The sequence below is a fragment of the Daucus carota genome, chromosome 3 (genome assembly GCF_001625215.2).
Source record: "Daucus carota subsp. sativus chromosome 3, DH1 v3.0, whole genome shotgun sequence".
Taxonomy (NCBI): Eukaryota; Viridiplantae; Streptophyta; class Magnoliopsida; order Apiales; family Apiaceae; genus Daucus; species Daucus carota.
The window spans coordinates 3,993,004-4,008,032 of NC_030383.2; the positions used below are offsets into that span (position 1 = coordinate 3,993,004).

The 15,029-nt window shown below is 33.2% G+C and overlaps 1 protein-coding gene across 1 annotated transcript; it reads left to right on the forward strand.

The window, feature by feature from the left end:
* Nucleotides 1-406: 406 nt before the first annotated feature.
* On the forward strand, nt 407-14,131 carry LOC108214530 (uncharacterized). Its single transcript, XM_017386575.2, has 18 exons — nt 407-1,038; nt 1,376-1,916; nt 3,021-3,269; nt 4,028-4,107; nt 4,943-5,153; nt 5,831-6,012; nt 6,157-6,387; nt 7,344-7,528; nt 7,682-7,775; nt 7,855-7,911; nt 8,012-8,146; nt 10,269-10,334; nt 11,636-11,749; nt 12,373-12,534; nt 12,621-12,749; nt 12,964-13,065; nt 13,310-13,383; nt 13,504-14,131. The coding sequence occupies exons 1-18, from the start codon at nt 541-543 to the stop codon at nt 13,787-13,789; spliced, it is 3,396 nt and encodes a 1,131-aa protein (XP_017242064.1). The 5' UTR covers nt 407-540; the 3' UTR covers nt 13,790-14,131.
* Nucleotides 14,132-15,029: the final 898 nt, after the last annotated feature.

The window sequence follows — 15,029 nt, forward strand, 5'->3', positions numbered from 1 at the left end:
AATATGAAATGGTTGGGATTATAATATTTTTTTAATACATTCAGCGTTTTTTAATTGTTGGACAAGTAAAAGATCGCGTCTAGCAGTTTAAAAATGTTGAACAAGACCCCGTTTAGTGATCAAAAGATGTTAAACATATTAAAAAATTATTATGATCGTGACGGCTAAATATTCCTCTAGCGAAACTAATATGTTAGTTAAATTAAATGGTCACTGACATATCACTGCAAAAAATAAAACCCTCAAAATATATAAGCAAGAAATATATTTTATAATAATTTTAAAAAGTGTTAAGAAATGAAAAATATCATAAAAAAATAAATAGGACGGATTGTTTTCTTAATTCTTAGTATGATATATTATATATTTTGGTTATAATATCTGGCACTGGCACCATTCAAAATCTTCGTTTATTCTAGATTTCTAGTGTCCGTAAAAATCGGCCGCAAAAGTAAAATTGACAAAGCCGGTATAAGCTTGTAATAACCCTTCTCATAAACCCTAAAGAGTTCAGTCAATTAGGGTTTTTCTTCTTCATCAATGGGGCAACAAGAACACGAAGACTCACAAAGCTTGACGAGCGACATAGACATATGTCAACAGCTCCTCACTCGCTACTCCAAGTCCTCCGCCGCGCAGCACCGCCACCTCTGCGCCACCGCGGCGGCCACGCGCGCCATCATTCTCTCCGAGTCTCTCCCACTCTCTCCTCTCTCGTACTTCGCTGCAACGATTGACGCTATCTCAGACACGTCGAGGAAGCTCGACGCCTATGCGATTGCGGCGCTGTCGTCGTTTTTGTCGCTCGTGTTGCCGTTGGTACCGGCGAAGGCGATTGCGGAGGAGAAGGCGAGTGGTGCGGTGAAGGTGCTGGTGGAGTTTGTGCAGAAGCCGAGTGTTGGGAGCTTGGCGCCCAGTGTGAGAGCGGTGGTTAGGTGTGTGGGGGTTCTGTTAGGGTTTTGTGATTTAACGGAGTGGAATGAGGTGAAATTGGGGTTCGAGATGCTAGTGAACTTCTCGATCGATAGACGTCCCAAGGTATTCATATATACACAATTCGTAATTTATATTTTCTGAAAAATTGTGGTTTATGAAAGAAATGAATTAGTTATTGACAATGCAGTGTTTAGCTGTCATGTAATTGATGTTCTTTAGCTTAATACTAATGACATTTGTGTATATTATTAAATATTCCAAAGTCTTCTGTTTGTTAGGTTATTTTATTTTTTAGTTGCATTGAGTTCGATTTGGATAAAAAGTACTTTGCAGAGGTTCTCAACTTTGTTTTTGTTGTTGCGTGCGATTTGAATTGTAATAATAGGAAATGAGTATGAACTGATTACATTTATATGTTGCTTTATGTTTTCTGTGTAAGGTTCGTAAATGCGCTCAAGATTGTGTTGTGAATGTTTTGAAAGCATTTGAGTCTTCTACTGTAAAACACAAGGCCAGCAAATCTGTGCTGTCTTTGTTTAAAACTTGCATGAAAACAGTGGGTGATCTATCTGCTGCAAAATCGTTGAATGGATCAAAAGACAAGTCGCCAAAATCAGAACAACTTGACCTACTGCATATGTTGAACTTACTGAAACATCTGCTTCCATATCTCTCTGCTAAAGTGAAAAAAGAAGCGCTCTCAGAATTGTTAAAGCTCGTGACATCCCGGTTCTCAACTCTAACAAGGCATATCTTTGATGTCATTAAGTCAATGTTTGAAAGTATTGATGGAGATGGTTTTACGCCAGAGGTGGACAAACTTGTAAATTTACTTGCATCATATGTATCTCGACGACAGAATCCCTCGGACACAATTTTGTCCGCAGCATATTTGCTAAAAATTTCCATGAAAAATCTTCATTTTAAGGAATCAATCACATGGAACAGCCATCTTTTACTGGTAGTCCGCTCTCTAGGAGGTAAGCTTCCAAAATCAGTTCAATTTCTTGGACAATCTAATTAGTATCATTTTGTTAAACCACAAGATTGTTTATGTGTAATTAAATGCTTGTTTCCCTTTCTATCTAACTATCGTTGAGGGCAGAAGATCACCTTACCAAACTAAAAATATTAAAAATTTGTGATGTGGAACTATCAATGTCAGAAATCTGTGAGTATATACATAAATTTGGAGAATCTGAAGAGATGAGAGTAAATTAAATGCATGTAGTCCAGTGTCTTGGGATGTGTTGACAAAGAAGAGAGGATATTTTATCCTCATAAGAGCAAGGATGTATCCCATGTATCTATCTTCTTCAGACTTTTTGCGTGGATTACTTAAATTAAAAGTAATGAACACTTAATTTACATGGAGTCGGTAACTAAGATATTTTAAAGTAATAATGAAAAATGCATATCTATATAGTTAGCTCAGATAATAAATTGACAGAACATAATAACTGTCTTTATCATGTCACAGGGTTTTGTTGAATGTTAGTGCGTACAAGGTTTTTGTTTTAGTTTGTTCTGTGCCCCCTGTTATACTATGGTTGTACATAAAATTTGAAATTTTTAAATGATTTAGTACTTCAAATTTGTAACTACAATTATTAATAATTTTTCAGATGCATTTAATAAGGTGTTGACAATCCATTAAGTCACTGTTATTTACCATACCATACCATACGTACTCAGCATTCCTGCTTAGAGGAGGGTCTGAGGAGGGTAAAATGTCCGCAGCCCTGCCCCTACCCTTAAAGTAGAGAGATTGTTTCCGTGAAGACCCCCGGCTTAGTGCACAATAATCAAAAAGGTGTGTGATACAATATTACTATCATACCTTAGCCCATGGCAATTAATAGGGAAATTAGATTAATAGAATATTATAGAACTAAAATTCTGCCATGCTTAGTTTAATATTATCTGTCCTGTATTGAATCTCTGGTGCCTAGTTGAGTAATTGAACTGAAAAAGAACTTTACATTTACATAATCTGAAGTTAGCTCAGCATTATGCTAGTATCAGCAACAAGCCTGCATCACAATTTTTTGTAATATATCCAATTCAATTCTGATGTTGTTCAGGCTTGCTGACTTCTGAGGTCCCCACTGCATCACATGCTTCAGATTATTTAAAAGAGCTGATTAATCTTCATATTGATGTAAGAAATATATTGATCAGTGAAAGTCAGTTGATTGAGACGGAAGATTTATCTAAAATGGATTCAGTTGTGAAATCCATATGCGCTGTAATCGGGAATTTGCTTAGTGCTTCTGATGAAGTCCCTAATCAGCATATTTTGGCAGTCATATCTGTTTTGTACCTAAAACTTGGTAAGTTGGAATTTTATTGTTTTGGCGCAGTTTTTGATACCAAAAGGTATTTGTTTGATTATCCTGCAAATGGTTCCTTCATATATCTTCAGCTTACTTTGATTTGGTAAGTAATGATTATCTGAGGTTTAAGAATGTAAAGGTGAGACCCTATAAAGAATGTGTTGTATGCAAGTTCTTTACCAATGGTATTGACCACTTGGCGGCATGCATATGTTTATTAGCAGTAAACCTCTTCTATAGGCTAGCATTGTTTTACGCCTGCTCCCGAGTTATCATTAGGGAGGAAAGCAAGTGAAAAGGAAGTAAAGTTATGTAACTTTCACTCCTGCTTGTGCTCCCGAGTTTTTTAAAAGGAGGAAAGCAAGTGAAAGTGGATGCAAATATAGCCTACTTTCACTCCAAAAGTGGGATGGAAGTGAAATCACATTTGCTTTCACTTGCATTCACTTGCTTTCTGTCCTAAAAAAACTCAGGAGCAGGGCCTTAAGAAAAGCTACTCGTAAATAGAAAGCTTACTTAAATGCCTCCTCCATGAGCAGAATATTACTTTCATATAAATGTGTTGGATTTGAAATGTAATTGCACAGTGAATAGAATGGCTGAATTCACAGTCATCGAGGTCATTTTAGGTCCTTATTAGTTGTCTTCAATTGACTTAATATTTATTTTGCTATTTTTTTTTCTTTTTGGATTGAAAGTATAGTTTACTCTATTATGCCAACACTTTCTTCTTGTACTTACTTTTGCGGATTTAGGTGATGTCTCACATTTGTACATGAAGGATATTACATGCAGACTGGCAAATTTTATGAGAAGTGCCGGTGACACTGAGAAGGTATGTGTAGACTTTAGATGGAATCTGAATTGTGGCATTAATTAAAAGGTTATTTTGATATGGTACTTCTATTGAATATGTATTGTTTGCGCTTTGTCTTTGTATACAAAGTGTATCATTTATCAACTTCATTGGCTTAACTTCATCTTAATGAATTTTAATATTTTCACATCTCTGTTTATTTAGTTGTTTCTTGCTGTAAAGTCTAGTATTTCTTTATATTGTGTCCCCCTTCTGTCTTGTGTTTTTCTGTTCTCCCATGTTGCATGTCCATTTGATGATATGATAAAATTGTAATTAATGAAAAAGCAACCACTTCAGAATACTATGTAATCTGCTCAGGTGTTAGAAGAAATCTAATTATAGGAAAATTTTTAGCGACTTTATTAGTGATTCCTTCGATTTTTTTTTTTTTTTTGAAACATCTTCTAATTGTAGTTGAAAGCAACCATCAAATTTATCATTAATGTCAGTCGTTAGCTGCATGTCTGTATAACAGAGTTGAGAATGTTGAAACTGCTGAACCTTAAAAGCCAGCTTCCTTTATGACATCTCATTTCTCGCAAATGCTGTACTACAGAAAATTAATCCTTCATTCTTCTGCATTGTGTGACAATTTTCTTTAGCTTCAAGTTATCACTTACTTCTGCATCTTAGGATAGATTATTCACCTATAGCATGTTTGAACTGAGTAGAAAGGATGAGCTTGCTCCTGCTTCATCCCGATCTTCAACTTCAGATTTTTAGGAGTGAACAGTTATTTGATTTCTAGATTTCTCTTTTGAGTCGATTACAATTTTTTCCTTTCTATAAAGATTCTGTAAACGGCTTGCAGCTTCAGGAGTGTATCGGGGCTGCTGTTATTGCTATGGGGCCAGAGGAACTACTTGAACTGTTACCTATATCTCTTAATGCTGAAGATTTCACATGTTCAAACATATGGTTAATACCTATATTAAAGAAATTTATTACTGGAGCGTCACTAGGGTTCTTTGTAGAGCACGTTGTGCCTTTGGCAGAATCCTTTTCTAGAGCTTCTCATAAAGGTACATGCGCAATTTATTGCATTAATCCCCCAGTGACAAAATAAGAGCTGTTATAGAATGCGCTTTACCATTGGACTTCACTTGCAACTTTAAAAAACTTTACGGCATTAGCGCTTGTTATATTTCTTTCCTATATGTTGTAATGATTCCTATGTGATGCACCACTTTTGTTGTGGACATGTGTTCACTCCAGATATCCCTTTTTACTATAGTCTTTGTCAGTAATAGCAGAATGTAATTGTTTCACAATGTAAACAATTATCATTATTGAATTCAAGTAATAATTAAGCTTAAATTCACAAAGAAGTGTAATAATGATTTCATATGTTTTTAAACACTTTGTATACAAGGCATCTGTAGTATTTTCTAAACATACTTTACCCACTAATATAGTACATCGGGCAATCTTAATTAATGATAGGAGTTTGATTTCACAATAGGATCATCACCTATGTGGACATTGAACCAGAAGCTTACGCCTTTTAAGTTACTTTAGTCTTGTGCTTTGTTATCAGAATAATATAAACTTAGTTGTAAAGTTACCCAGCAAGAGAGCCAAGTAGGTGATGGAATTTATTTGTTCTTGAGCATCTACCCTTTCGATATTGTAATTTTGGTGATGCAACACCATGATATCTACTTATGTCTCTAGTTTCAATTTGCTGTTTTTTCTCCAGTTAAAAAGTCAACATTCAAGAAAGATCTGCAGGCTCAGGCTCATGATGTATGGGGATTGTTACCTGCCTTCTGTCGCTATCCTGTTAACATGCACAAGAATATCAAATCTTTGGTGAAGTTATTAATTCCTTTCGTTAAGGAGGACTCGTTTATGATTGAAAACATTGCCATATCATTGCAGGTTTGGTTTAGGAAGATTTACCATTTGATGAATTTTTAATAGGTTGTTTTGTAATTTGTGTAGTATGGAGTCCGTTCTTCTACTTGATGCATCAGTTGACACTTTAAGTTTTGTTCTTATTTTCTGTATTCTTTTTTGTGGCAGGAGCTCGTGAACCAAAACAGAGGTGTAGTGCTTGGTTTGGACAAGGGACCTGGTGAATCTGAAAAACATCGGGTGATGGACGGAGCAATAAGCTTTGTGCAACAGCCCTCTTATACCAAAAAAACAGCTGAAAGAAATCTTAAGGCGCTGACATCATGCTCTGAGAAGTTGCTACGAGCCTTAACAGATGCTTTGTTTACTGTACCTCAGGACAAGCATACACATTTAAAGGTTTTTTTACTTATTTTGATGCCTTCTATCACAAGTTTTGAAAATTATCATTTCCCAGCTTTCTTATTATTTATATTTATGAATTTGATATTGATTTTCTTCAAATTAAATCTTATGTTACTGATTAGTAACATTAAGGAAACTTATAAAATGAACTAGCATGGCCTGATTTTGTTCTTTATTCACTTGTTTTGCTGAGATTAAATTTGCTCATACGTACTTCTTCAATGTGTTTGTACCTCTGCATTGTGATAAGGACATAAAGTTCATTAATATACTTACCAGGAAAATGTGAACAAATAAAATTAAATCCAACTGTTTTTAAATTCTCAGTGTTAATGGAGGAGATAAGTTTATTAAGTGCCAAGGTGTTGTAATTATTACAAATAATTTTTTTTATATTACAAAAATAATTTTATTCCTCAGATGTACAGATCCCGTCAGGTCTAAATGATGAGTTGTAAAATGGAGCATAATCAGAGCATACATGTCTAACAATATAAGCTAGATATTGTGCTGGACTGCTCGTTATAGTGTGTGTGATCAGTCCAGTTATTGTGAATATGTTGTAGTCTGTACACAGGATAAGAGTCTCATAATAAACATTATATTGTGCTAGTTTCCTTCAACCCTCGACAGTTCACTGACCTCCATTTTACTCTTTTTTTCTAGAAGTTTCTTATTGTCTTTTTACTTTTACTTGAGGCGGTATTTAAGTCTGGATAGTTTTTGATGGGACAATTATTAATTCTATAATCTATATAGATTGATAAATTGATTGAAAGTAGATAAAGACCTAGATGATTTTCTGTTCAACACAATCAATTGATTACTATTTTAAACTACTGAAGAACAGTTTTTCCCAAGGGTAGGTACTTATCAGTCTTTGCCTTTATTTTTTAAGCAACTCAATATTATTATTTCTTTTCAAACTTCCGTTATCTTGTTCATCTCAGGAAGCAATTGGAAGTTTGGCATCTATTGCTGATTCTTCGAGTACAGAGAAGATCTTCAGTTCATTGCTCGAGAAGTTACCGCTTGCAGATGTCTCTGGTGATTGTGGGGAACTGATTTCTAGTGGAGATGATTCTGCTAATAAAGAAGAAAACATTTCAAAATATGCGGATATAGATGCGAATAGGTTCATATTCTTGAATGAATTTAAAGTCATGTAGAGCAGTTATTTTAAAAGAAGCATCTTTAGTGGTGTTTATGGTTTTTAGCTTCTTAATTTTTAAGTCGGTGCATATGGTTAACTTGTAGATGATGAATTTGTTTGATATAATAAGTGCAGGTGTATTATGCTGGAGGTAGCCTACGCTATTGCTGAAGGCGCTAATAAGGATATAGTTGAACAAATATTTAATTTGGTCAAACAAACTTTTCAGGTATTGTGATGAAAGAGTACAGTATGCATTCTTAGATATCTTGGGCTAGTGCATAATATGTTTACATTTTTTTTTTCAGGAAGCTAATGAGATTGGTCACTCTGAAGCATACCTCACCTTGAACAAAATCTTAGAGGTGTGCATAATTTCTTTAGACTATACTTTATTTGTTTCCAACTTAGCACAAAATGTTTATGACAATCATGCAATTCAGTTATCTTTTCTGTTTGGTGCAGAAACATTCATGGTTTTGCTCTTCTAGGTTCAATGAGCTGATGGAGCTGTTGGTTGGTCTTAAATTACCAGTAGATCTAATATCACTTAAACGTCGTTTTTCTTGTTTCCAGACCTTGTTGATTTATGCAATAAAGGTTTGTCTTCCTTTTTTGTTTGGTCAAATGTTGCAACTGTGAAATTCCTATAATTAATGGTGATTATATGGTACAACATGCTCTTAAAAGTTCAGTAAATTAATATCACCTTTGTTGCTGAAAGTAATTTATAGTTTATATTGACTTGCAACTACCTGAGTCCTCTTTTTTTTTTTTTTTGAACTTATTAGCATGCTACTTATATGTTGAAAGTGGTCTTCCAGATTGATTACCCCCTAAATGATAGACTTAGAGGCAACCTTCTTCTTCTTCTTTTTTTTTTTTCCTCACTTCTAGCCTAATAATTTTAGGCAAAGCTCTATGGCCAAATATCCTATATTTTAATTGATCTAAAACGTAGGCTAGTTTGTTAAGATCACAATAGCATCTTATTTGGCGAATATAACTATGTCTTGTTGAGATTCTATCATCATTTTACCACTAGAGCTGTTACATATATGTTAGGAACAGCTTTTCTACTTTTGGAGTAGGCACAATTAGGCCATAACACTTCGCACAGTTTCTTAAGAAGCAGATCTGCTTTTAGAATGAGAACCTTTACCATAAGGAGACATGGGCAAATGCTCCATGCATTACATTGCTTGAGATTGATTTAATTATATGACAACTACATTCCTTCGCCCTTTTTGTGTATATTGTAAATATACACAAAAAGGGCGAGAGAATTATTAATCTTCTATATAAAAAGAGAGTACGTTATAGGCTCAGTCTGTTGTCACACTTGCATAATATCTATACTATACTATAATAAGCCAACATGGGTATAATTTGTAGTCCTAGATTTTAGTTATATTTTTTGGTTTGGTACTCTCCTTTTGGTACTACAACTCTACAAATGTGGAGTCTATTAGTCTTACATTGTTAAACAGTTTCAAATATTAAAAACACTCCTAACAATATCTTATCATATAATTTTTTATTAAAAAATTATAATGATGTTATAAATAAAATTATAAATAATAATTTTGAATATCATTTTTTAACAAGAAGCTTTATATAACTCTTTTTAACTTTAACGTGTTCTATATCAATATAAACACCACACATTACATAACCCTTTCAAATTCTAATCTTAAAAGTTTCTGTTGTCAAAAAAATCAACATTACAGATTATGTTGAAATTCGATTGATTAGATTACTGAATCTTTCAAATGTATTACAAGATCGTCTATGTTTGGAAAAAATTTGAATTTTCTGATTTTTTTAATTTTTAAATCTACATGTACTAAAATCGGATTAAATGTATTATATATATATATAGGGTTTGTCCATTTTCAAGTAATCGGGAGAGAATATAGTCAGTCGAATAATATAATTTAATTAAATTCAATCTATTAATATTAAAATACTAATAAAATGACGTTAAAATTTAAATATAAATAATAAATTACGAACTATATACCCGCCCGTGCTTCGCACGGGTTAAAGGCTAGTATAGTTAATTAGTTATACACATACTTTTATGTTATATACTTGTTTGAATCAAGAGTTCTTGAAACTTTGACTGATTGTAATGATCTCTGGAAAATATTTGAAATCCGAGTACCTGACACATACACATACATTGAATTTATATAAAGACACACACACACACACACACATGGTATGTATATGATCTATACACTATATGGTAACTAGTAGTAAAACTTGCACGTATGTCAAGGCTTCAAGGCTTTAAGCAACTGTTGTGCAAATAACGTCACATAGTAAAAGTTGCATGTCAAACTTAGAAATTGGAGGAAATACGTGATAGTTACCCTTGAGCAAATAATGTAGGTAACTGTTATGCAATGCTTTATATACAATAATAAAGTATTTTTTTTAGGGTCGATAATGAAGTACATGGAATTAAAAGTTACAGGATTCGGCAACTTGTCAACTTACCGAAGAAATGAAGAATGTTTTTTTGGGATGAAATAACACTTTATAAAGTTCCGTTATATTTTTTAATTCCTTGTAGTCATTTGTTGTGTTAATCGTATTCCCTACAATTATACTTGGATATTTGGCTATGTGATGAAGTAGTGGCTTCCTGGTATATCTTGTCTACTAATGTCTGTAAATCTGAAATTTAAGCCTGCCAACCTAACTTTTTTTTCAGACATTGGATGACGAGGACAAACATACTTTTATTATACTGAATGAGATTATACTCACATTGAAAAATGTAAGTGGTTACCGTAACTTGTTTATAGTGTTGTGTATATTTGGTAATTTTTGTGCAAGAGTCTCTTCATATATGAATGCCTATGAACCAACAATCCTAAATCAGCTGTAATCTTGCTTGTTTGATAATACACGGTTTTTAGAAGTTATGGATCATTTATCCTACACATTCTTTAGGAATTATTTTTATCTACTTACTGACAACTACCAAGTTGTGTGGTTGTCATATATAACAATTTTTTTTATGGACTCGAACTGCGCTTTCTACATATTTTTTCAACTCGAACCAGACTTGCTAATTACTTAAATCATCTGTCTGGCAAATGATGTGCTCTGTTTGTAATCTTCTAAATATCACTTTTTTGTCTTACTTTAACTTTTAACCATAGTTACTTTTCTTAACCTATTATTAGCTTAAGCTATGTCTGTTAGTATAATTTCCGACGGGCTCAAACATCTTGTTCCTAGTGCAGTTAAACTAGCTCTCCCTGGTAAAAAAATCCATAATCTGCAGATTTGAGAATTTGTCGTCCATCTATACTCAACTGTATTAAGCGAACATAGGAATAACTTGTGGTCTGGTTACATATTATTGGTCATTCCTGAATTACCCTTTCCCCTACATAATTTTAGAAATCAAATAGAAAAATATATAAAGATAAAGAGAGAAAGACCCGCTTGAGTGTTCTTAACTCTAATGTGTTCTACTCCAAGACAAATAGGAAGTCATCATGTAACTGATACAAGATAAATAATATCTTTTTTCTTATGAAGGAAGAAATAAAAATATGAAAAATAGAGTTTATATTAGTTAAAAAAAGAGAGAGTATAACTACCATTAATAACGTATATTAATATTAAAAAAAAACTTGTAGATAGATATTAAAAGTGTATATTATTTTTACTACCCATTACAATATAAGAAAAGATATTGTAAAAGCTAAATCTCTAAAAGAAACCATAATTAATCGGTCAATAATATTTAATCAAACTTCAATACGTTATCATAGAATTTTTCATATAAAAAAGAATATAATGACGTTATAAAATAAATTATAAATAAGAAATTTTGAATTATATTCTCGCCCGTGCTTGGAACGGGTTTAAGGCTAGTACATTGTAACACACCGAGTGTGATTTTATGCTTGCGTAGTTCTTTCTATTTATATAATTTACGCAGGTGCTGCATGGGAGCTTATGAATTCCTCAATAGTTTATTTCCTTACTGATTATAATTATATTAAGATGCTTGGATTATAATTATATTAAGATGCTTGTTTTTTCATGTTTTCCCTTTTCCAGTCGGATGAAGTTATTAGAAAAGCTGCTTATGATATCCTCCTTAGTGTGGGCTCTGACTTGCAAGGCTTGTCGTCTTCGACCTCAGATGGACCTTACTACAAGCTCATCAATATGGTAATACATATTCTGTGTTCAGTGATTATACATAGCTGACAAACCTTGAGTAATAAGTACAGGAAACGACTTGAAATTTGTGATTTTGCAGGCCTTTCCTGTGTCGGCTTGCATGTTTAAACTGTATTATATAATAGAAACATGCACATGTTAGTAGTTACTAACTGAGTTTCTTGGTTTCTAACTCATATTTGATAGAATAGTTACAGAATTGGAGGTCTTCACTAGTTTCCTTGTATAAAGCTTTTTGTTCTCTTCTTGGGATCTTTTTCTTTTTGGAACAGGTCGTTATTCTCACATTTTTCTTATATGTTATAGAATTAGCAAGTTGTTGTATTAGCTTTTGCTCTTTAATAACTATTTCTTGTAGCATGTCGATCTAGTCGCGTTTTACCCGTTGTGTGTTAACAAATAACTTTTTTCTTGGAGTTGGATACATTGTGACTGCATACCGACATTGATCATAAGGCGAATGTAATTTACAAATTTTGTACTGGAATTAAGTGCTATATACGGGCATCTGTGAGGCAAAGTCTAGTTCACAACATATTTTAAACTTAGCCATTCAAAATTTTGCTACTTTTTTTTTGTTCTTGAGAACATTTCTAACAATCCATTTGCAGATCATGGGTTATCTCTCTGGTTCCTCTCCTCACATAAGAAGCGGAGCAGTTTCTGCTCTATCTGTACTTGTACATAATGATGCGAACCTCTGTCTGTCGGTTCCTGATCTGTTGCCATCTGTACTAGAGTTGATGCATAGTAAAGCTATTGAAGTCATTAAAGTGAGTTGATATCTAACCCTACCGCATGATCCCTAAATTCATTTGTTATCTTGATGCTCTTGAGCTTAAATTTGCATTTTGAGCAGGCTGTTTTGGGCTTTGTGAAAGTATTAGTGTTGACTATTCAAGTAAAGGACCTGCAGACATATCTCGCTGACATTGTGAATAAAGTGCTCCCATGGTCATCTGTATCACGGCATCATTTTAGATCAAAAGTAAGTGTTTCTTTTTCTTTTAATTATCATAAATTATTTAATCATGTAGTGTATATGCATTTATTTTTCAGCATTAGTCTGCTCTCATTTGGGTGGGAATATAGGATCAACCAATGCATTCATCTCTACAACTTGCTTGCTGCATATAGTCATGTCAGCATGTAAAATTTCCATTTTCTTCATTGCTAAATGCTAATTGTTTTTTTTATACTAGGTTACTGTAATCCTGGAGATTATGATGCGGAAGTGTGGTTCTGCTGCAGTCAAATTACTTGTCCCTGATAAATACAAAACTTATTTTAAAGAAGTTCTGGAGGTAATATGTGTTTTTTAATATGGTGCCATTAAAACAAAGATTCATTCTAGTATGCATGACAATGAAAACGGTGGAAGCATTAACTGGATTTGTTTCAAATGCACTGAAACTAAAATGTACCGACAGAGCAATACTGTAGGCTGTAATCTTATCTTAAGCTGTTAATTCTATTGCCATGTCTATTTTTGATTCTGATGGGTTCAATGTAAATAATTATTTTATATCATGTTTAATTGTATTGCAGAATCGTCGTGGCAAGACAAGAGAAAGTAACAACACTGAGATTGAACCTAAACCTTCAGAATCATCTTTTATAGGGTATACAATTTTCCCCAGGAATATGTATCGACACTTGAGGCTTGCTTCTCTTTTTTCTTTTTTTTTTTCTTTTAACTCATACTTCTCATATCTGTTACTCTATAAACTCATACTTGTTAGGCAGCAAAAGAGGAAACGGAGTGATTCAGATAATGCATCCAAGATAGAACATTTTGCGGAACTTAGAAGACAGAAAAGAGAACGTAAATTGAAAGGCAATGCCAATAACACAGATGAACAACGTGCACATTATGGTAGTAGTGGGGGCACTGCTCCATTAAGTGGAAAAAGGAAGATCGAGAGGAAAAATGCCAACATGAGAAGCGAAGCACAACGCCACAGTTCTGCAGGGGCCAAAAATTCATCGAAGCTCAGAAAACCAAGTAGCAAAAGGCAAAAAAGATAGTAAACGAGACACCAAAGATAGTAGATGTTCTTGATCAATAGGGGGAATGATAATTTGAGCCTATTCAGTAGAGATGGAGACTTAACCTGCGTAGAGTATGCCCTCTATTTCATGGTAATTATACGGAGGTTCAGTTTCTACTAGAGTTGTAATTTTGTCAAGTTAGCTATTAGCATTCTTACCTGTCTGAAGAAGCAATATCGGCTGCTGGTGATATTTCCTATAGGCTATACTCTAGATTGTAATTTATATTTAGAATATGCGTGATGTAAGATACGGTGAAGATCATACTTCATACCCTATATTTTTGTAATTTTAATGAAATTTTTGCTGTTAATATTATTATACTGTATCACTTTAATATATCTGATTATTAATACTTGGTTAATCATTATGATTCATTTTCAGCAGACTTGCAGCGGAGTTGCGAAACGAATTTACCCCCGCACTGGCTACCTTATGATTTACATAATAAAGCCTTGAAAAATTCACATACAGCAACATTACATGGATGATGGATCAATGATCCTATACAGTAATTCAATTCTTTAAACACATATATTATACGTGTCTTCCGAAAATTATTCAATTATATAAATATATGTTTATATTAATTATATATATCCTAAAATTTTATAATACGTATAGTCACAAACTTTTAGTAAATAAATTTTATAGAAGAAAACATTAGCTTATTGTTCTAATTTCCTAAATATAAATATGGATTGTGTGTGTCGGTATGTATTAAAATTTAATTTTTAATTATCAATTACAAACCTAAATTTTATTCTCAAAATTTTTTCTTAAATAAAGTGGCAGACATATGACTTGTTTTAATTGAGTAGTTAATATCTTATTATTACCGTGAGTTAAACCAATCCTGTTTTGCAAAGGGGAAAAAATTTGAAAACATGTTGCATTTTTCATAATATACTTATATTCAGTCCAATCTCATCGATAATCCCTTTATTTACACAAAAATTTCACCCTTCCGTTGAAACAAAACATAATCGTTACTCGTTAGTGTAAAAATCTATACAAATAATCACATATACATCGAGAGAGAGAGAGTGAGTGAGTGTATTAGAGCAACTCTAAGGGGCTCTCTAAACAAGCTCCTAAGTCTAAATTTTAGGAGCAAATCAAATTTTAGTGCTCCAATGGGCTCCTAGATGCTCTTTAAAAATTTAAGAGCTTACTCTCTCTCCTTTCTTTTAAAGAGTATCTAGTAGCTCCTAAC